The sequence below is a fragment of the Chaetodon auriga genome, chromosome 16, assembly GCF_051107435.1.
Source record: "Chaetodon auriga isolate fChaAug3 chromosome 16, fChaAug3.hap1, whole genome shotgun sequence".
In the NCBI taxonomy this organism is placed as follows: domain Eukaryota; kingdom Metazoa; phylum Chordata; class Actinopteri; order Chaetodontiformes; family Chaetodontidae; genus Chaetodon; species Chaetodon auriga.
The window spans coordinates 5,663,683-5,684,533 of NC_135089.1; the positions used below are offsets into that span (position 1 = coordinate 5,663,683).

Sequence of the window (20,851 nt, forward strand, 5' to 3'; positions counted from 1 at the left end):
TGACAAACCCAATGAGAGGCTTATGTTTTTAATTACTCCCTTCCCCCGCTTTACTCCCCTCCCAAAATTCCCCAAATGAGAGCTCTGTGTCCAGTTACAAGCCTGCTTTTGTTTCTGTTTTCCCCTCTCGCTCTCTTTATGCTTTTATCTGTGCATCTCTCTCCTCTTTCCTCTGGCCCACAGTATTGAGTGAACGTGCCTATGGTGGCACACACACTTTCAGGCAAATAAAGAGAAACTCCAGGCTCCCAGCTCCCCCCCAACTCCATCAACACTTTACAAGGTTCATGGGCAGCAGCACTGCGGAAAGGACTTCATTCAAGTCTCGCACAGACGTAATTGATTTGCTGCCTTGATCCACATAAGAAACATGGCTGATGGGTTGCCATGTTTCTGCCGAGTGGTCAATGTTCATGGATCTTCTCAGGCTTTTTAGTCTAATACACTTGTCTTTCTGCTATTATTCAAAGCAGACCACCTGGAGGCTTTGCTGTTAGAGGATAAAAGGAGTCTGAAAAGAGCTTAGCGAGGTGAAATAACACTTTTGGCGGTGACATCTGAAGTGTGTGTGTGTGTGTGTGTGTGTGTGCAGCCTTCACGTCTGAGGCTGTGCGCCATGATATCTGGGATTTCAGTGGGTATAAGAACGGATGATATTTCTCTCTCATCTTAACGTCTAATCTTGGCTTCGTGTCAGGGGTTGCGTAAATTCAATGAACAGATTAATTAAAGTGACCGCATGCAAAGGCCTATTTCTTATTCCTATCATTTTGAACCTTTGTGCAAATTTTCAACTCAGCATTAACCAAATCTAAAATATGAGTTTTGTGTCACGCTCTCTCTCCTCTATGTTTGTGTGGCCTTCATGCAAATTTCCTGTCTGCAGTTATTGCTATAAAGAGTGTGATTTGCAGCACAATGAAATAAACAATAGAGCATAATATGAAAGGATTTTTCGGGATATATCATCATATCGTTCAACCCTTGTGGCAAAGCTTTCAGAACTTGCCTGGTTGTAGCCTTGTGGGTTGTTGATTCTGGCCTCCAGCTCCAAGGCACCAGACCCCACACAGGTGGCCTCCTCAAAGCTTTCACAAGTGTCCATTTTTTTTACATTTAAAAGACAAACATCTTATTCTAAAAACACCTCAATTTATCCCCTTTAAAGCCTTTCTCTCAATTTCACCTCTTTCATTAATTTCATCAACTTTCATCTCTTCATTTCAAAAAAGTAGAATTTACACTTCAAACCTGAGGATATTGTGTTTCGGTGGAGGTTCAGTGTTGTTTGATCAGGTTAAAAGACGCCGGTTCACATCCAATCGCACACTGCCACTTCTCATGTAAGACCATAGATTAGATTCTGAAGCCATTTGTTATGAGAGATGACTCAAAGCTACCGAACAGATTAAAGTGTCAGCTGTGACACATGGCATGCCTGTGATTATTTCCATATTTAGCATAAGTTAGCTGATTGGACTTTTAAAAAGTTAAGATGTGTCTGATGTGTGTCAGAACTGCAGGGCTGACTTCACAGTGAGCCATGTTCCATTTCTTATTCATGAAATATCCCCATGCTGACTCACACCAGAGCAAAGATTAGGACCCAATCATGACCGTCATTAATTTAGATTATTCCAACAAGCAACACTTTAATTGTGCCAAAAAAATCGAATCTTTTGACGAGTGAGGAAGCACTTTTTTTGTCAGGGCTGCTCATTAACTGTTAGTATTCACACGCATTTATTTCCAATGATTTTCCTCAAATTACCTTCCTCTTATGCCATTCAGGCTGTAATGTGCTAATGTTACTACCTCTAAAATTACAGGATCAATTTCACCTCCCGAATACAAACATATTTCTCTCTCTATCGGGGTCTCGGAGAGGAAAATGATCCTCTTTCAGAACCTGCCTGTTTCCATGAAAATGCATGACAGCATGCCACAGGATCTCTAATCACATCTCTGCTTTTTTACTTTGGTCTGGTCTCCTGTTTGCTGTGCCATTAGGCTGAGGTTACTGCTCACTGAATTTATGACCTGGATACACATGAAGGAGTGTGCTACATTAGCTTCTGGAGGAACATATGGTGCATGAGTCCGTCTAATTTTCTGTCTTTTTATACAAGACATCAACATTATGTTATTGACTTTACTGAGGCTGCATTCTCCCAGCGGTGGCTGCTTGCGCACAGGTCAACAGGTTGCTGCAGAAATCAGGTTAAGGCAGGAAATCAGGGAAGATGAGCAGTAATCACATTTGTCAGCTCGGTTATATACATTATGAATATATGATGGAGAGCACGGAGGAGTTTTTTATTTGTCATTTTTGGTCCTCCTTTTTCTCTTTTTTTGAAAACGGCGTAGTTACCCTTTCAGTATTAGTTTTAATTAGGCTTTGGATAGAAGAATAATGAACCTTTCATTCTTGTTTACTACTGTCTCTTTTTACAGTCAGTGTCTTTTTGTCCTTGATCCTTACTTTTTCATTTTACGGTGCTTTTGCTTTGAACAGGAACAGCATGACCAATTATTTATTTTGCATTGTTTTGCAAGAGGGTTGTTGTAATCCTGTTTGGTGAGTAGATTATCAAAGCATTTTTACATGCATTTTAAGAAGCACCATAGTAATAAATTGCATTTGTTTACTTTTTTCACTGCTTAACACAATTCTATTAACACAATTTTGCCCTTGGTAGACAAGGCATTGTTGATAGAGTGCTGTCAACAATTAAACATGTACAACGAGATTATTTTCTTTTTCCTCGCTGTCAGTGAAGACAAGAGCCTGAAACTGTAAACTGACAACCAAACAACACCACATGTGGCACCTAAAAGGCTCTCTGGCTCTCCCTGCGTTGTAATTTGTGGACTGAGCAAATGAGACAGGCCTTGTATCACACCCTTCACTCCTCATAAACAAAATTATAAATGCACTGAAAGGCTTCTGCTACTGGTCATAAGGCAAATATACATCATGGTTACTAATCTTCATTTGCTCATCTGGAGGACTTTTAAAGTAGTGCAGTAAGTGCCGAGCAACCCAGTCCTCTCCCCTGGGCAGCAATTGTCCCTCTTTAATGATTATACTATTCATAAAGCTCATAATTGTACAGCAATGTCACTTTATTACCATTCTCTTCTACAACATTAATAGAGCACAATTAGCGACAAGCCTCTATCCACAACAGCAAGTGAAATGAGTCCAATCAGAAACACTTAGATCATCATTTGGACCTACTCAAGCAATGAAAGCTTCTGCAGATTTATTTGGTGGAAAAGGTTTCTCTGCCTTTTCATATCCTAACTTAAAATACAATATGCATATAACCATGAATATTAGTAAATACTTTCCTGTCCTTCAGTCCTTTGGTAGAATATGGCCTTCATGTATTGATGCATCATATTATAATGTTTAGCATATCTTTTGAATTACTTATTACAAATTCTGCAGAGCATGAACATTAACATTCTTTATCCGAGCCCATTAACACCAAAACTTCTACAGGTGCGCAAAATATTGCATATTAGAAAAAGCTGATTTCCATTACTCTCAAATTACCACTGCGAGGAGCTTTTGAATTTGATGCGTCAATAATCTGTTCTGTACTGTGGCATCAGTTGTAAATGGCATCTTCTTCTTCTTCTTCTTTTTTTTTTAAAGAGAATGGGAGTGACAGGCAGCTTTCATAAAACATCTACAGAGTGTGCAGAGACTTGGAAATGTTGGATTTGGATCTGTGAGTGTTTCCAGGAAAGCCTCTGCGGTTGAAGATGTTATCCCGTTAAAAAAAGTACTGTCACGTTGTCTTAAGAAGATGTTGAGCATTCAGAGCAGCAATGTTGTACTCTGCAGAGGGGCCCATTTACCCTCCTCTGTTAGAAAAAACAGAATGTGTCATGCATATTTGACCTCAGACATTGACGTACTGAGCATCCAATCTACCTAGATCAACTGCTCAATCTGAAAAAAAAAAAACCAAAAAAAAAAGTGCAGTGCTGAGAAACAGAGATGATGGAGTTAAGTGATAGAGAACAAGTACAAAACTTAATATTGATAATGGTTTTGTGATTATATTTATCAATATTTTTTTGCATATAACAAATATGTAGTTCCTTACCTGCACATTTTCTCTGAGGTCTGTGGCCTCCCTGAGGGGCTGGGTGGAAGCTCTGAAGAGCTCATCCACAACCTTGATCCCTGTGGTCTTGGTGGTGGTGTACTCCCGGGCCTTCCTACCCTTCCTGACAGACAGACCCCTCTTATGTGCCTTTCCTCCACCTCGCCTGTTGGTGATGGCTACATGGACAAACAGGGTGGTGTTGGGTAGGAACTCTCCTGTCAGAGATTGTAGGGGGACATGTCTATAGCCTGGCTGTAGGCACTCAAATGGGATGGTGTACTGGCCAATGAACTCGTCTCCAATGTAGTCATCATCCAGCACCACAAAGCGCAGTACTGCAAGTTCTGGTAAATTGATCTGGAATTCAAAACTCTCATCAAAAATAGGGTTGTCACCATTCTGGGACACAGTCTTGGTTCTTTGCTCAGCACAGTCAGCTGGGATGCCGTGGATCTCCACGTATATGTAAGGCTCCACCACATCACCCTTAGCAGCAGAACCGCGAGGCTTGGGCAGATTCTGCCCACTGATGACTTTTATGTGAAGAAGCTGGGCAGACACTCCCGGCAGGGAGTCCCGCGCGTTGGCACTGAAGTAGGACACCTCCTCCCTCATGATGGCTGGCCGCAAAACATACCCACAGTTGCCATTTTGCCTGAACCAACCTAGGTTGAGGTCCATCATCAGGCCTGGTGTCTGGTAGTTCATGGCCACAATCTGGCAGCCACACTTCCAGAAATCCTGGGGGTTCATGTTGCTGGCATCAATTCTCATAGGTGTGGGATATACCCTGGAGAGAAATCGCTTGTTATAACAAACAAATTCTTCTGGGAACTCATTGGCAAACCTGTTTGCATCTACCTCATTGAAGGAGCAAATCTCCCAGTATTTCTGGTCCCTCTTAGAGATCTCAAAGTCCCTAAACTGGACTGACTTGCAGAGAGATACAAGATCAGAGAGCTCCCGACACAGTTTGAGTCTCTTGTAGCCCAAGCCATTTAGGTGGTCCTTCTCATCAGCTCCCACTCTTCGGGACATTTCCAGACCCTCCTCCTCATCGGTTACATCCCCCTCAGCGTCAGTGCAGCCAGGTGGTAGCTTCTTCCCTTTGAGAAGGATTTTACCTTTGAGTTTCTCAGGGGAGGGTAGGTAGTTTTCCTCCTTTTTGGGAGGATCAACATACAGCTTGTCCCCTAGAATCTTCTTCATGTGCTGTGCCATGACCCTCTGCTGGGGGATGCAACAGTGGGTCACTAAGCAGAGAATCAGGGGATACTCAGAGCTCTCAAAAGCATATTGGTTTATAATGTCCAGGACTTTTGAGAAAGCTAGATGTGACGCTACAGAACTACCCACATACACCACTGGCTCATTATCAGGGCCGTCCCATACAATGACCTCAATGCTGCGACAGCCCATCCTAAGAGCTCGAATGTAGCTGCTGATATCTGACGAACCCCAGAAATGATCTTCCAGAAGGGAGGCATTATGTGATGAGTTGATGTAGTAGTGGGACAGAGGCTGGTTCATATCCTGGCACACACGTTTGTGCTGGGGGTCAAAGATGTGGCATTCGGAGGAGAGGAGGTAGTGTGTAAAGCCATCAATGGAGAGGTAGCCCCTTTCCCTGCCTTCAGCAGATGGCTCAAATTTCTGAACAATATCCCTGCACATGTCCTCCGTTACACCTTCCACACCCTGCTCCACCTCTACGAATAACATCAGATCTTTACTGTCTAGATACTCCTTGTTACTAGAGAACTGCACCAGTAGGAAGAAAATCTCTGGCCGTGTGCAGAGCTCACAGTAGGCCTCCACAAAGGTGTCCATGTTAATTGCCTCTCCGTATTGGTCTTTAGCTTTCTGGAGCTCCTTGAACTTCAGCTCTATCCTGGACTCTTTCATTCCAGGGTTGAGCCCCTTGATTATCTGGGTGGCCCTGAACAGGTCTATGTGTCCCTCCTTCTCCATATCTGCTAGCTCAAACACAGAGCCAATCCATGACGTTCGCAGACTTGGTTGGCTGGGTTCCACCATGTCCACGGTGTGCCGGCCATAAGACACCAGATACCGCAGGCCCATCACCCAGGTGCTCACAATATCTGCAGAACTGGCCACCAGATCTAAGGACTCATAGTTATCACCGTAGATGATTGAGAAGGCGCATTCATCAGGGAACTGGTCTGAGAGACCGTTGCTGCGCAGAACTGGAGTTTTCTTTCCCAAGCGGACCTCCTTGATGCCCTTGATCTCCAGTTTAGCCTTCTCTGAATCCTTCTTGGATGGCTCCCAACGGAGCCAGTGCATGTCTGGATCCAGCAGGAAATAGCGGTTGTACATGCGAGAGTTGGAGCGCACTTTTTTCATCTCACAACCCTCCATCATGAAGGCCATGCAAGCAGCTGTGCTGTTGATCTTGCGGTCACTTGGCATTGAGCTGAAGGATACTGTTTTCTTCCTCACCTGCCTTTGTTTGGAACCATCCTGGAAACAGAAGGGGTGGGGGAGGGTTGGGTGGAAAAGGATTTCTTGGTTACACTTTGTATCTGAATTCAGGAAATAGCAATGTGATAATAATGTACAGAAGAGGAGAAAAGCTGACATTTTCCCTGTCATCTTTTTTTGCACCTACATAGATACATGCACATCAAATCCTTAAAAAAAAATAACTAAATAAATAAATCCTGAATCTAAACACAAGCTGTTACACTCTAAAAAGGTAATGAGGGACATGATACCATTCCCATTAGTAGTAAATTGTAAATTGTGCTGAGTTGCTGAACACACAAATATGACAGACACCTGGTTATCAACTGCTTAGTTCAGTTCTCTCTTTTGTTTTCTTTTTTTCGTTCACCCCAGTGATAAGCCAACATGCTGGGGCCAATCTTTATGCAAATGAGACCCTGTGGTGGATAGGCACCATGTGGGGTTTTCTTTGACATTTGATGGTTAAAAATGGCAAAAAAAAAAATTAGAATATATTTATGACAGGCCAATATCATCATAGGTAATTACATGCTTATCTAAAATGTACATCTTCTTGTATAATTGTTACGCTCATATTTTAAATTGCATAACTTCATGTGAAGGCAGAGTAACTTCTGGGGTTTTCCTTCGAGGCAAATCATAACGTAATGCATGCCGCATGAGGTCTGTTTCTTTTTAAAACAGGACTGTTTGCTGTAATGACAGAGTACAAAACTGGAGATACGATTTCGGCTTGGCTCAAGTCACAATGGTTTCATCTCTCAAATGTTAAGGGCTTTTAAATTGGTTTCAAGTTACCTTACAGCTGCAATTGAGATGTGGTTGAATATCCAACCTGTGGGCAACCCCTTATAAATACGTTTCTTGTCAGCTGATTCCAAGGACACTGCAATGTTTGTTAAAGCTCTGAGGAGACTGTCTCCCTACAACCGAGGCAAAAGCCAAATTTGTGAAAGTAAAGCAAAACAGAGGCTCCACACACCACCTGCCATGACATAGCTGAACTTTTGCAGCTTTTGTGTCTTGAGCCTACCTGGCAGAAAGCAGACAGGCGCCCTATTTCCACAAGGGGCTGTGGTTTGCTAGCTAGCCTGAATGCAGATGGCCTGGTTAAGGGTTTGGGCAGTGCGCTTGCAGAATAATGCATACGAAAGAGAATGTTATATTAAAATCAAAACTAAACCAATCCACACTGGGCTGTTACATATTAAACATCCTAAACACAAAGCCTTCAGACTGTCATTGTTGAAACTCACAGAGGACAAATTCTCTTTAAAAAGTGAAAACATCTATTGCCACAGCCACATCAGTAGTGATGTTTGACTACTTCCAAGACCTCTAATGTGAAATAAATGTAACCAAAGACACCTAATTTCAGTTTCCCTCCTTGTTCCATGTCTTGTGATGAGTTTTAGTTTGAAGAATGAGAGCTAAACAGGGCAGAGGACCCTAGGGCTGCAGAGCAGTGAGTACGTCTTCCTGCCCAAGACAGTGACTGCCTGTACAGGTCTGATGGATCTCCCCAGAGCATGGTTCAACCCTAGCCACAGTGCAACAGCTCTGGGCCATCCATCTTCCAGCTGACGGTCAGAGGCAGATGACGCCCAGCACCTCATCACGATTGATGAGCACCACTTGATGCAAAGCCGAAGAAATGACATGATCATCGCTCTCTGGTTTTGCCCTTGTTTTACGACCTCAATCTAATTTCCCTACACATAAGTACTCAATATCATAATTTACAAATCTGTAATTCTTTATAGATGGCAAAAATGAGCAGAGATATAAATCATTCTTTAATGTGGGTGAAAATACCTTTTGGAAATTCTTGTCAGTGCCTTCGCCAGTTTTACACCAGATGGCCCATTGATGCTGGGACCACCCAGGTCAAAAGGGTTGCTCACTATGTGTTAAAATAGACTTACTCAAGCATTTTCTCCCCGCCTTGACAAAAACTTGCATGCAATTGTTGTGAGAGCTAGTGCCAAGACCCACAGGCGCATGGTAATGCATCTACCCTTGCCAAGACTGTGAGGGTAACAAGGTTGCTGTTGGTTCAGCTGTAGGATAATACAATTTCAACTCTTTCACAGAGATAACCTAAGAGGGAAAAGAACTTGTCAACTACTTCACATGAGAGGCAGACGGATCACAGCATCTCCAAAAAAAATCATCCGCCCCCAACCCATTAAAGTGCTTGTCGTGGGATATAAAAATCTGGAGGCCATAATCAAGAGATCACATTTCAACCCAATTGCCTCAGTCTTTAATCTCACTAGCCTGCTCCTGTTGCCCCATGAGACAGAAAACTACAGTTAACAACTCCAGCCTATTTGTAGAACGGCCCAAAAAGACAGTTTGTCTGTACTCTGGTTTGCTCCTCTGCTGCTCGCAAATCAAACAGTTGGACATCTACATTGACTGGGCAAGAAAGCTCTGAGAGACAGAAAGCAGACTGCACAAGTGGCAAGAGGAGGAGATCTGTTCAGGTTTGATTGTTTCCAGGCCTTCTTCAGGGAAGTGCTGTAGCCACTGAGGGTCAAAGAGCATCAGGCTAATCCTGCGTCTCATTAACATGCTGTTACAATTAGCCGGACAGCCAGGTAGGACAACATGCTATTACCCTCAGCGCCAGCCTCTTAATCAAAACCAGCGATCATTTCACACACTATTGAAACTGACTTCCATTTATTGAATTATAGTTATAATCATACAGCTGGTGACCCAGAGGTAAAGGATTAGAAAGGACCACTTGTCTGGTCAATGATATCTGTGTTCTGAACATATGCATAAATAACAAAGGCCAGGGGTCAAAAAGACAAAAAAAAAACTCCTCTATCAATCCTAATTTCATGAAATTTCCAAATGTGTTTCAAACTCTTTTTTTTTTTTTTTAAATTTCTGCCCGTATATTTTCCTACATGCAGCCATCTTTTTTTCCATCGATTGGCCACGCTTCTCTTGCACTCTCTCACCATTTCTTTCACAGCCCCTGGAGTCTTTCCTGGTAGAGATGTCAGTATTTTTGTTTATGTGTGTGTGTGCTTGAGTGCTTCTGGCTTGACTGCCTGTTGCTGCTGTTTTCTGCCGTTGCCACAGTGATGTGGGGGTATTTTGGTTAATCCTCCACACCTCCCCCATCTCTTTTCCTGTGGTGACGCTGGCTGCCCCGGGCTGGGTCAAACACTCCCTGATGGAAGGGTGAAGCTGCTGGGGACTGGACAGGCTGTGAGACGAGTCCCCCAACATCCTCTGAAGGGCAGTGGTATGTCACACTCGCTCTCCCTCCCGTCGCTGCTGTCACACCCTGGCGCTGGGTGCCACAGGCGGTGCAACATGGGGAACTTAACTCCAGGGAGGCAATTAGTCTAATTCAACATGAGTTCTCAGGTTGCCTGTTACACTGCAGTGCCCCGCTGAGTGGAGTACGCCAAAACAATAACTCTTTAAAATGGTACTGTAGGGCACAAGCTCCTCTCATAGACTTCCTGTCTTTGTATCATTTCGTAATCAGCATATATTTCCCATTGTATGGGTATATCTCTAAAAGCAGAATACATCAGGGTGGCTTTCCCGTGCTCCCTGAGTCTGCTGTGACTCCTGGAATGCAGCACTATCAGCAAAACGAACGCCTGCTTCATCTCCGGAGTGTATGCTTGTGTGTGTGGAACAAAAGCACCCCGACAAAAACCCCCAAGAACTTCCTCTGCTGCCGGCTCGCTTGTTATGTCAGAGAGAGCACAAGTAAACCGAAAAAGTCCTCTTGCTCTGCCTGCTTATGTGGTGGCAACTCCGCTGTTCCTTCACCGCAGACTGAGAGATACAACGTCGTACTGTAGCTCAACATTTGAGGGCTAAAAAGGGCACGCCTCTCAGCCACTGGACTGTCGAATGTTAGTCAGACCAGAGTGCTGAGCTGCTCAACCTCCTTTTGATCACATGGATGATGAATCTCTCCCCTGAAGGTCTTCCTGTGGGACTCTGGACATACTGCCTCTTTCACTACCGCGGCCCACTTCCTCCCCATCCCACCAAACCTCAAACCATCCCACCTCGTCGTCACGGCTGTGCTGGCTGCCTGCCACTCGCGGCTCCTTGCTCCTATCATATCTCAACTCTAAAACGGGTCTGCAGAAAGTAGTCAGGCACGGCTCAGCTCCTCTCGCCCACAGACCGACTGTGTCATTTTGTGTGTGTGTGCAATGTGAATCGGTGAATAAGGCAACAGGGGAGCGTGGGTAATGGGGAGTGAAGACAGAACAGAGCAGTGCAGAGCCGTCTTGATGACGTGCTCCCCAAGATGTGAGTCAGAGTATGTGTGCTGTGTTTGCCTGCATGTGTGCCAGGAGATCATAGGATCACTGTCTACATACATCACCACAGCTAAGCCACACTGCACGTCAAACACACACACTGGTATGTCAAAGATTCATGCTGACCCCGTTCTGAGGGTAAAGCGTTACCATCCGAGTGTCCAGTGTTAATTTGTGCAACTAATTATTGTTTTAATCTCTGTGATAATATCAAAGTCAAGGCAAAAACGTCTTCCCCTCTAATTATCAGATTAATGATTTTCATCATAGCAGCTGTCGCGTTCGCTGCCCGGATGAAAAATGGAGCAAGAAATCAAGGTCCGCAGTTATTTTCACAATTTCAATTTCAATAAAAACACAATCATCTTTTTCTATAAATTAAAAAATGTCATTTCTTTTCCTTGAATCTTAGGGCAAGGTGTTCCCCAACTTCATGTGCAACAAAGAAAAAAACAAGCAACAAGTAATGGACTGAATTATTGCACAAACCACATTACCAAGTGAGGATGATCTGATTTTTATGTGTATTATTATTTTTTGGCGCAACATGGTCCTTTGCAGAAGCACCAGACGTGAGGAACCAAAGAGCTCTGGCTTTTGCCTCGAAGGATTTCACAGCTCAGTAAGCCCCAGTCTACATGGATAAGGTAGGTGGGAGGTCATCATCATAGCAACCCACCCCCCCGCCCCCCTCCCTCACCCACCACTACCCCTAAGGCACCACAGTGCCTCTTCCTTCCCACATCCAAGATGGTTACACAAACTGGCATCTGAATCCTGCCACATGGAGTTTAGGGCAGACATCACTCAGCCTCTAACAGACTCTACTCCCTAAAAGTGGGTGGAAAGAGGCATCCAGAGACAGAGAAAGAAAGGGAGGGAGAAAGTAGATGTATGCTACGAAGGAGAGATAGAAGGAGAGGCTGACAGAAATTGAGAAAGAGAGCAAGTTTAATGAGCTTAATGTTAACTTAATTTGTTTAGATGTTTTGGCAATGCTGTGCAACCTCAATGCCAATAAAGCAAATTAAATCAAATTGAAAAACTGAATTCTCATAGGGGGAAAGAGCGGGATGGAGAGATAAATACAATGTCAGTAACATTTTGCCTTGGCAACACGGAACTGTTATCTGTCATGCTAATGAAGCATCTTCAGATTGAATACAGATTTTGTAAATAGGAGAGGCGAGGGAGGGATGGAGAGAATAAAGAGAGAGACGAGGGAAAGAGAGTCGGGGGGGGAGAGAGAAGTCGGGCCTGTCACTGTTTGTCACTGTAATCTCTGGTGTGGGCGACTGCTTTAATTCTCACAGCGGCACTCTCAGCCGCACATTGTAAAACTCATCACACCATCTTAGTGCAAGTTTCACAGATCACGAACATAATGTGTGAATAGGCGAGAAAATCGAAGGTCTGCGAGGGAGTGCACGTGAACTGAGTGTGTGCAGACACGCTCGTGCTTGCCCCGCCGCACCGACGGATTTACATTTTCATCCAGGTGGTCCATTGTGCGCGACGCTTGCTGTGACTCGAATGCAAAGCCCCGGTTCTGCTGTTCTGCTGTTAACACTCTCTCCGTGCTAAAGATAATATGTGGAAATCCCCCAGAGAACGCTGAACAAGCCAAAGCGCACCAAACAGCCTCACTAATTACTGGCCCACAGAGGGAGTGGAGGTCAATGCTATCGAGCTGTGAACCCAAAAAAGAAAAAAAAAAAAGTGTTGCCGTCCGGCTTAGATATTTCAGTCACAAACATTTGTGTTTAAGAGTCAATTTCTTTTCACTATCAGCCATGGGAGCACCTCATCTCCAGGTTTTGGTCATAAATCATGTCACACCTTTCTGAGTTCACACATTTGAAGGCACTCATGCGCACACACATGCACGCCGATGTCAGGCTCTCCTGTGGCTTCTCCATCACGCCGCCCTCGTTCTCCCCAGCCGCTTTCCTGATGCTTTCCATCGCCTGGCGTCACCAATGGGGCCAATTACTTTCCTGCAGAACCCATTTCATAAGCTCAGCTCAGGTGAGTTTGCACGGGTTCATGTGGGGCACGTGTGCATGCTTGTTGCTAAGCATGATGGGGAGAGACAGGCAGAGAGAGACAGAGACTCTTTTGCAGGGTCAAGTCACATCCAGTTCAAGATTTCCTCACGGTCAGCTTCCTGTCTTCTGTGGTCGTCCTCCTCCGTAGGCAAGGTGTCCGCTGTCTATCTGAGCTCCCACTCACTCTGAGTGATTGTGTGTCTGTCAGGTCATGTTGGTAATTCTGTAGAAGCTGTGTTAAATAATAACACAATAATCCTTGTATCTGGGAGGGGGGAGACACAGGAAGGGGATGTTTGTCCCTGGATTCCCTTACAATCTCCTGCCAAATGCACCCTCCGCTGTTTTCCCTGGTTTGGCGGGGGATGTTTGAAGGTTGTTTCGTCAGCTCATATTCAGGATTTCTTTCTCTTGCCGCCTCCATTGACGGTGCCAACTCTGTACAAGCGCTGTGCCCCCATTCAAGTAATGTATCTGAGTGTCCCAGAGCAGAATCTCAAAAGATGACAGGGTTCAATTCTCAGTGGGGCCACCCAAACGTCTAAAAATGCATGCACCCACGGCACTGTGAGGCACTTTGGATAAAACCGTTCATAAAATAGCATCTAAGGGCTTTCAATACTTAAAGCTGCACTCAGGACCTTTGCACATTGGAGTTTTAATCTCAAAGTGACAGTGACAGGAAATAGTTTGAAAGTTTTGAGAGAACTTCAATTTTTTTAATACTGAAGGCATTAAAGGGGCAAGAGAGGTCATGTGGGTATTTGTTTAGCTTCTGGTTAAGAAATATTTTTGTTTTTAGGCTCGGATTAGTTACTTCCTGCATGGATAAGACTATAAAAACAACTTAATTTTATCTGGGAAAACAAGCTGTTAGTGTGTCATCTCAGTTAGGAACAGGATGCTCTCGTCTTCTGCAGTACTTCTTTGGATGAGGGGGTCCAGCGCCATGCTAGCTTGAGCAACCTGCATTTTGGACATCACACATGACGTTTTGGTGCTTTTTCAATGACTCGAAGACAACCCGGTTTCCCCTCAATTCAAATAACAATCATGAAAGTCAACACAATCGGAGCTGCAGGGTTTTTATCCGACAGCAGCCTTGTGCTCCCAGACTGATCACTTTGTGCCAAGTCCCTCACAGTTATCACTACTGGAGGCACTCGTGGACTCAGATATCACTACGTTTAATACTTCCCCATGGTCTGCATTGCTTTAATTAAACAGTGCTGTCTGATCTCAAAGCATTCCTCTCATTACATTCATTACCACAGTGTTTTCTCATTTCCCCAAATGGTTTTCAGCCACAGGCACCGGATCTTGGCTGTGTTTGCCAGAAATGTGGAGGATGTGGGGGAGTGTGACATCAAAGTGTGTTTGCCCAACTCCCGATGGTGACCACTGAAAGGATAACAGTTGACACTGGTGCTCTGACACCTGGTTCTCATCATTAGTCCCCCTCCTTTCTGTCTATTGCTTGTCCTTTCACTCTCTCACCATTGTTTGCTCTCTGTCTTTGTCTTTCTCTCTGTCACTTAATGTTTGTGTCTCCTGGTTCCTGAATTCATTTCTCTTTTTCTCTCTTACTCTCTGGGTCTCTTTCTCTACATATATCCCCTCATATAGCGCCAATAAAGACATGAGATTGATACTGGGAAACAATTAAGGTCAGACTAGCGGTGTGCTGAATGTTTCCACCCTGTGGGAAATGATCTATCACTTCCTCAATAACATCTGACAGAGGTAGCTGTTTTGAACCCGTTCACAATGAATAAAACCAAAGGGGAAATTCTTTTGGGTGGACACACTGGATGAGGAATTTAGCCATCGCCGTCCATTTCTGCAGTTTGTGTCTATGTGAGACTGCAGCTCGCTCTGCACAGGAAGTGAGAACGTTGCAGTGGCTCTTGTGTGCAACATTAACAGATGCGACCTTCCTCTGATCCACTTCCAATGAAACTTTGCACAGAAGCACTGACCATACACAGCATTGTTGTCGAGTGGCTGAGACACATGATTATCAGAGCCAGACAGAGGAAGCTGAGGATGAGCGGGAGGCTGATTAACAACAAATGTCACCCTGCCAGCTCCATGCCACACATCTCTGCAGCCTTACCCTCCACCTAAGACTCAATGTATGAAGTGACAGCCTGCCAAAATGTGACAGGAAACAATGCAACAAAGAGGAAAATAAGAGAGTTGTTATCCGCGCAGTGTAAGAGAAGCAAAATGCGGTCTTAAAGGCCCAGAAACATCAGGTGCTCCTGAAGGAGTCGATACGGGATTTGCAAGTCTGAGCACAAAGGTTCCATGGCTATAAATAAAACCATTAAGGAATAACAAGGCCACAAGTTTCCTGAAGCTTAATCGTTGTCTCTCGGACCGCCTGCCCCGGCATCCTCAATACTTCAGTCTGTCAATGCGGCCGCACGGGCATAACCTTGACTGCCGTCTGCAATGCAGCGAATGGCGGGGAGAGCGAAGTGCCCCCGCCTGCCACCAGAGAGCTGTGCTGCTGCAGTACAGGACACCTCTGCTACAGTCCTCTCCCCTCCTCCACCCTCCCCTACGCCTCACCTCCATTTTCCCCCTCTCCTCCCCTCCCTGAATGGGACCAAAGAGAGGAGGAGAAGCATCCTGCGCTGTCCTCTGACAGATGTTGCCTCGTGCTGTTCAGAGAATAGCACATGAAAATATCACCACAGACTGTCCTTGAGAGCGATTCTGAGGTGTACTGTACATCGGACAGAAATTGGCAGGGGGACAAACTGTGAGATGCACGATCAGTCCCAAAAAATGTTCAGTTCTCCCTTCATCACCTCCTCATGCACACCTACACACACAGTGCAAAACCCAGATATTATTGTGGAGGTACACACCTGCCTCCATGTGCAGCACACTCACTCTCCAAACACCTACCATCCAGAGCTGAGAAGCTATTTAGATGCTGGAGTAGAGAAAGAGAAGGAGGCTAAAATTGGCAAGTGTTCAGTGAAGTCCAGTCACCTGTGTGGGTGCAGAGGACTCTGTGTGGGTAGAGGAGCAGGCAAGCTTACTATAGCACAGTGTACACGGAGCCTTTGGTAAAGGCTATTGTTTTCTTCCAAACCCCCGTCTGTGCTCAGCGTTTGGCAAAAATAAGACTACATCTCTGAGCAGGCTTTGATCAATGATGCATTTTCTCTCTGACACATTCCACGCCTGCGTCCGTGAAGCCCACTCAACTCTATAAATAATCCCCGTGAGCCTGATCCTTGGCTGGGCTCCTTCTGTCTCGTCAAGAGGCTGGCAAACCAACTCATGGACTGTTCCAGTGCCAAAGAAAAAAACAGCTCTGGTGTGGTAGTATCTGCGCTCGCTTATCTTTGATCTGCAGGATGATGAGCCTTCTTACACAGCTCCTTCCCTCTCATTTTCTGTTACATAACCGCTCTCTATTGCACTTAATTGGTTAAGCATCCTTGAACCTCGAACTGTTTTACATTACGTCTAAAAATGTTAACGTATTGTTTGTTAGCGAAAGGCAACAGAGGACATTTACTCTGGTTACTTTACACTATTTTAATCTTCTACTCCAGCCCTGTCTCCCAGAATTACGTTCATATGCAACTAATTAGCATTCATAATTACGTTGTGCTGACAAACATAATGGTTGCCTGGATTGTGTTCAGAGTCAACGTCTGTTTGAGTGAATGACAGTGACTACATTTGTGTACCACGCTGGAGTTGCGGGGAGGTGGACGGCGGACGAACACAGTGCAAGACTGGTTTGGTTACAGTGCGGCAAAGATCGTGACTGCTGCTGACATTTGCTGTATGAAAACTGACCCTGATTTTTCCCTAACACGAACCCAAAACTGTCAGTGCCTAAAAATAAAAAAAGCTGACTAATGCTGTCGTTACATGAGCATTTCAAGATTGCCTATTATGGTGAAAAACAAATGACATAAATTGTCAATAAACATACATTCAGTGAACATTTTAACAACATTTCCTCATTAATGAGATCCAGTGTGCATCACATTTCCCTCAGAATGTGTTTGCTGTTGCTAATTAGCTGCACATGGACATAAGGGCTCTACACCCCACTGCATTTCACAGGCAAACTTTTTACTCTATTTTAGTTATTTGATAATAATATTTATGATGTGCATTAAGTTCAAAAAAAATTAGCCTGTAAGATATGACACCCAACAACTAATAAAACTGGTAAAAGCAGCTCCACTTCGAAAATTCTGATGACACATCAGCAATAATAATCCAGTGATGAGATATATAATAAGACAGTAAACATTCTGCATAGAGAGTACTTTGAATGCAGGATTTTAGTACTGCATTTCTGTGATGTGTAATTGCTGCTCTTCCACCACTGGTTAGGGTCGACAAGTGAAGACTAGTAAGCGCTGCGAGCAGAGACGAGCTGAAATGTTGCTGAGACGAATAACAGTTTCATTAGCTTTTTCTCCCAGTGGAGACAAATGTAGGACATGGGAGGAAGTGGGTGTGTTTGTGTAAATGCACAGCGAAGGGAGGGCAGAGCAGAGTGGTTCAATGTGCCCACTTTGCAGAAGAGCTCTGGATGAAGGTGACCTCTGTGTTGGCCCTGAAAGCCTGACTGGCAGGACTGCAGCGAGCAGAAACAGAACCATCAGGAGCCGGCCTGATGGACTGCTACTCGACCGAGGAAAGACAAGGTTGCCAAACTGGGGATCTCTTCGGGAAGAAAGGAGGTTGGCATGCGAGGGAAGAAGAGGGAGAACAGCGGCTCCTATTTTTAGGTCTGGCCTCTCTCCTCCACTGAGAAGAGGGGGAGTTAGGGTTCCCTGGGAGAGAACTGAACAGCAGGAGGGGAGGTGAATCTGACGAGGATGCGTAAGAAAGCCACGCTGATATCCAGGCCTCGATACAAGCTGGCCCAGTTTCACCAGAAAGCCGTGGCCGCCACATTAAACTGAACTCATGTCTCTGAGCAAGGACGTGCTGTTGTTGCTAAAGGTCATGTGAAGGTGACAGAGTGTATGTGTCACCTATGACCAGCCTCATTTCTCATGCTGTCGCTTATTTGGGTAAGACTGTTATTCTCAGCACAGTGGGGATGCAGTAAGCCCCAAACAATCAACACATATATTATGCAACGTGATCCTCAGGAGTTCGCTATAAAAGCAGCTGTTTGAGGGGATGTGGAACTCAATCTGCTGCATTACTGTAAAACCGAACAACAAGTGGAAAAATGCATCATCCTCTCCTCTTCATCGAGCCTCTCCAGGAGCCAGACTTATTTCACTTAATCGTGCAATTTCGTCTGAATTCTGACTTGTGATGCAGCATTAAAAAAAGATCATCTTAGCGCTACTACACTGTCCTATGTGGATCCACACAGAGCACGCACACACACACACACACACACACACACACACACTCCCACACAGCTTGAAACTGAAATCCGTATCAAATGGAGGAAGCACCAATAATGAGTTAGATAAGTGATTGAGGCTATTTCGGTCCACTGTTGTGTTATTTCTTCGTGTGGTTGACTTGACGGGTCCCTGTGGAGCACAAAAAACCTTGTAAGCTTTCAACCAGCAGCTACAAAAGCAGTAGTTCAGGCAGCAGAATCACATCAGTGTTAAAAGGAGGACCTGGGCCCTCAGTCCCTATCATTACCGCTCTCCGTGGGGAGCCAGGGGCTTGTTCCTGGTTCCTGAAGACTGCCTGGAAGACAAATTTTGCCCCAACCAGCATCACTTCAGTGCACACGTCCCAGCTTCCCTGCACCCTTCTCCCATTCTCTACCAACATTTGTGCATACTCTCTTTAGAGATGGAAGATGAAATCCAAAATAGCACACAAACATAGGTTGAGGGCTTATTTCAAAGGTAGAAACTATGCCCAAAGTCACAGCATTACTCACATCTCTCCAAGGACAGCAAAGGCCTTTGTTGGGCATATGCTTAATTACGGAGAGAGGAAAAAAAGAGCAGAGCGTGGTACTCATTGTCCTTCATAAAGGAAAAAATAGTGGAGTGGCTGATTTGACGTATCAGGCTGGAGTGTGTGGGTGTTGCAAGGGCAATGAAGGGGCAGCCAGGGTCACCGGGGAGGGAGGGAGGGGTGCAGCAGGAGGGAAAATCACAACACTCTCACAATTCAAATAAACAGCTTCCTCCCGCAGTGAGACACCCTGTTCAACCGCGGCTGAGGATGAAGTTTCTCCGCTTACCAAAGGAAGACCACGTTATTCTTCTTCCCTGACTTAGTGAGAAAATTTCCTGCGTGAGAGAAATCAATTCTCTTCTCACAGTGCAGAGGGGTTTTGGTGCCGACAGCCTCTTGGTGAAATGAAAAATCTTGTCCAGCACGGCCGACTCAGCAGCATTCGAGGCCAGTCCGCCGGACGGTCACATGCAGCGGGGATCCGACTGGGCGCTCCTCTCCTCATCCATCTGCTGCTCCCCCCGACCCCTCCCCTCCTCCCTTCCTTCCTTCCTATTGGCATTTCCATTCCAGGTCTACACAGACTCATCTGACGGAGCTAAATATGACCTTCATTTGTGTCTTTTTGTTACTCCCTTCTGCCTGCGCCGTTTACCAGAAGTTGTTCAGTCACTGGGCCATGCGAGTCAAAGCTCCTTTGTCACTTCCTGTACAAAGGGCTTATTGTGATTTAACATGCTGCATCTGTGAGCATCCTGGCTGATTTACTACACTCATTAAGGATAACAGCAACGCCAGCTCTGCGCTGCTCCACCGTACAGGCTTAGTGTGCAGGAGGGATTTAACAGTATTGTAACACTGCAGCAAGGTGATAATAATACCGCTGAAAGTTTAACTACACGGTTGCAATGGATGTTAGGAGGAGGAATGGAAGGCCTTGTTCCATTGCTTTTATCTGTGTTTCATCTCCTCGTTCCTTCAGATCTCTGTTTGCATGGCGAGGGCACCTGAAGGACAAGACGTGTCACGCACACACAGTTTTACACACGTACACACACACGTAACAAAATGCAAATGCTCGGCAGCTAATCTGATCAAACACGAGGGAGATCGGAAGAAGAACAGCTAGCTGCATAATACGGAGAGATTGTCATCAGTGAGCAAACACAGTGTTGTGGGAAGAAGACGCATCGGTTTTGCTTACTTTCAAGAAAAACAGGAAGTAAAACACCACATACTTATGCATGCGTTTTTTATAGTTTTTCAGCAGAGAGTGGCAGAGGGCGCCTACAAGCCAAACACTTTATCATAGCTCTGCAATCTATTGATTTCAGAAATGCCTCCTGAGCAGTGCCCACACCCTAAACAGCTCCATCTGCATCCTGCCCATCACACGCACATTTTTCTTTTTTCCCAGAGCTACAAGCGCACAGTATTGTCAATCAAAAAGCTGACTGTTTCAACCCAGATTGCAATCAGTTCTCGCATTGAAATTCATCAGCGGTGACCTTTCTTCAGGGGAGCCGGGCATTTCATTTCATTCACAAACCTGTCTGTGACAGATAACAGTGAAATTACGAGGAGGGGCGCGAAACGAGACCTGCCCAACACTGAAAGCTCTCTCTATTTTTGCATGTTGTCAACACATTAATTAAATGATAACGTCAGAAATAAAGGGAGATTCTGACACGATTTGCCAGGCTAATGGAGTTCAGAAGAGCTACAGCATGAATGTAAACGCTTTATATCATATCATAACGCAGGTATGTTGGCAGACAGTGTGTTGATGAGTGCTCGTTTAAGTCTGATTGCAAAGTGAAATTTCACGTAGGAGAACATTTTTAAACCATAAGAGAGGCAAACTGGGGAGACTATCGCATATGCTGCACGTGGGTGCCTTTCCTCTGGCGTCGGATGCTGCTGCTTCCATCCCCCCAGATTA

The 20,851-nt window shown here is 45.0% G+C and overlaps 1 protein-coding gene across 1 annotated transcript in view; it reads right to left on the minus strand.

Annotated features, from left to right (window-relative positions):
• LOC143333537 (inactive phospholipase C-like protein 2) overlaps positions 1–20,851 on the minus strand; it is a 64,036-nt gene that overhangs the window by 19,774 nt on the left and 23,411 nt on the right. Inside the window, exon 2 of the mRNA XM_076751606.1 lies at positions 4,122–6,608. Coding sequence (XP_076607721.1) covers positions 4,122–6,608 — 2,487 coding nt within the window. The remainder of the gene's footprint in view (positions 1–4,121; positions 6,609–20,851) is intronic.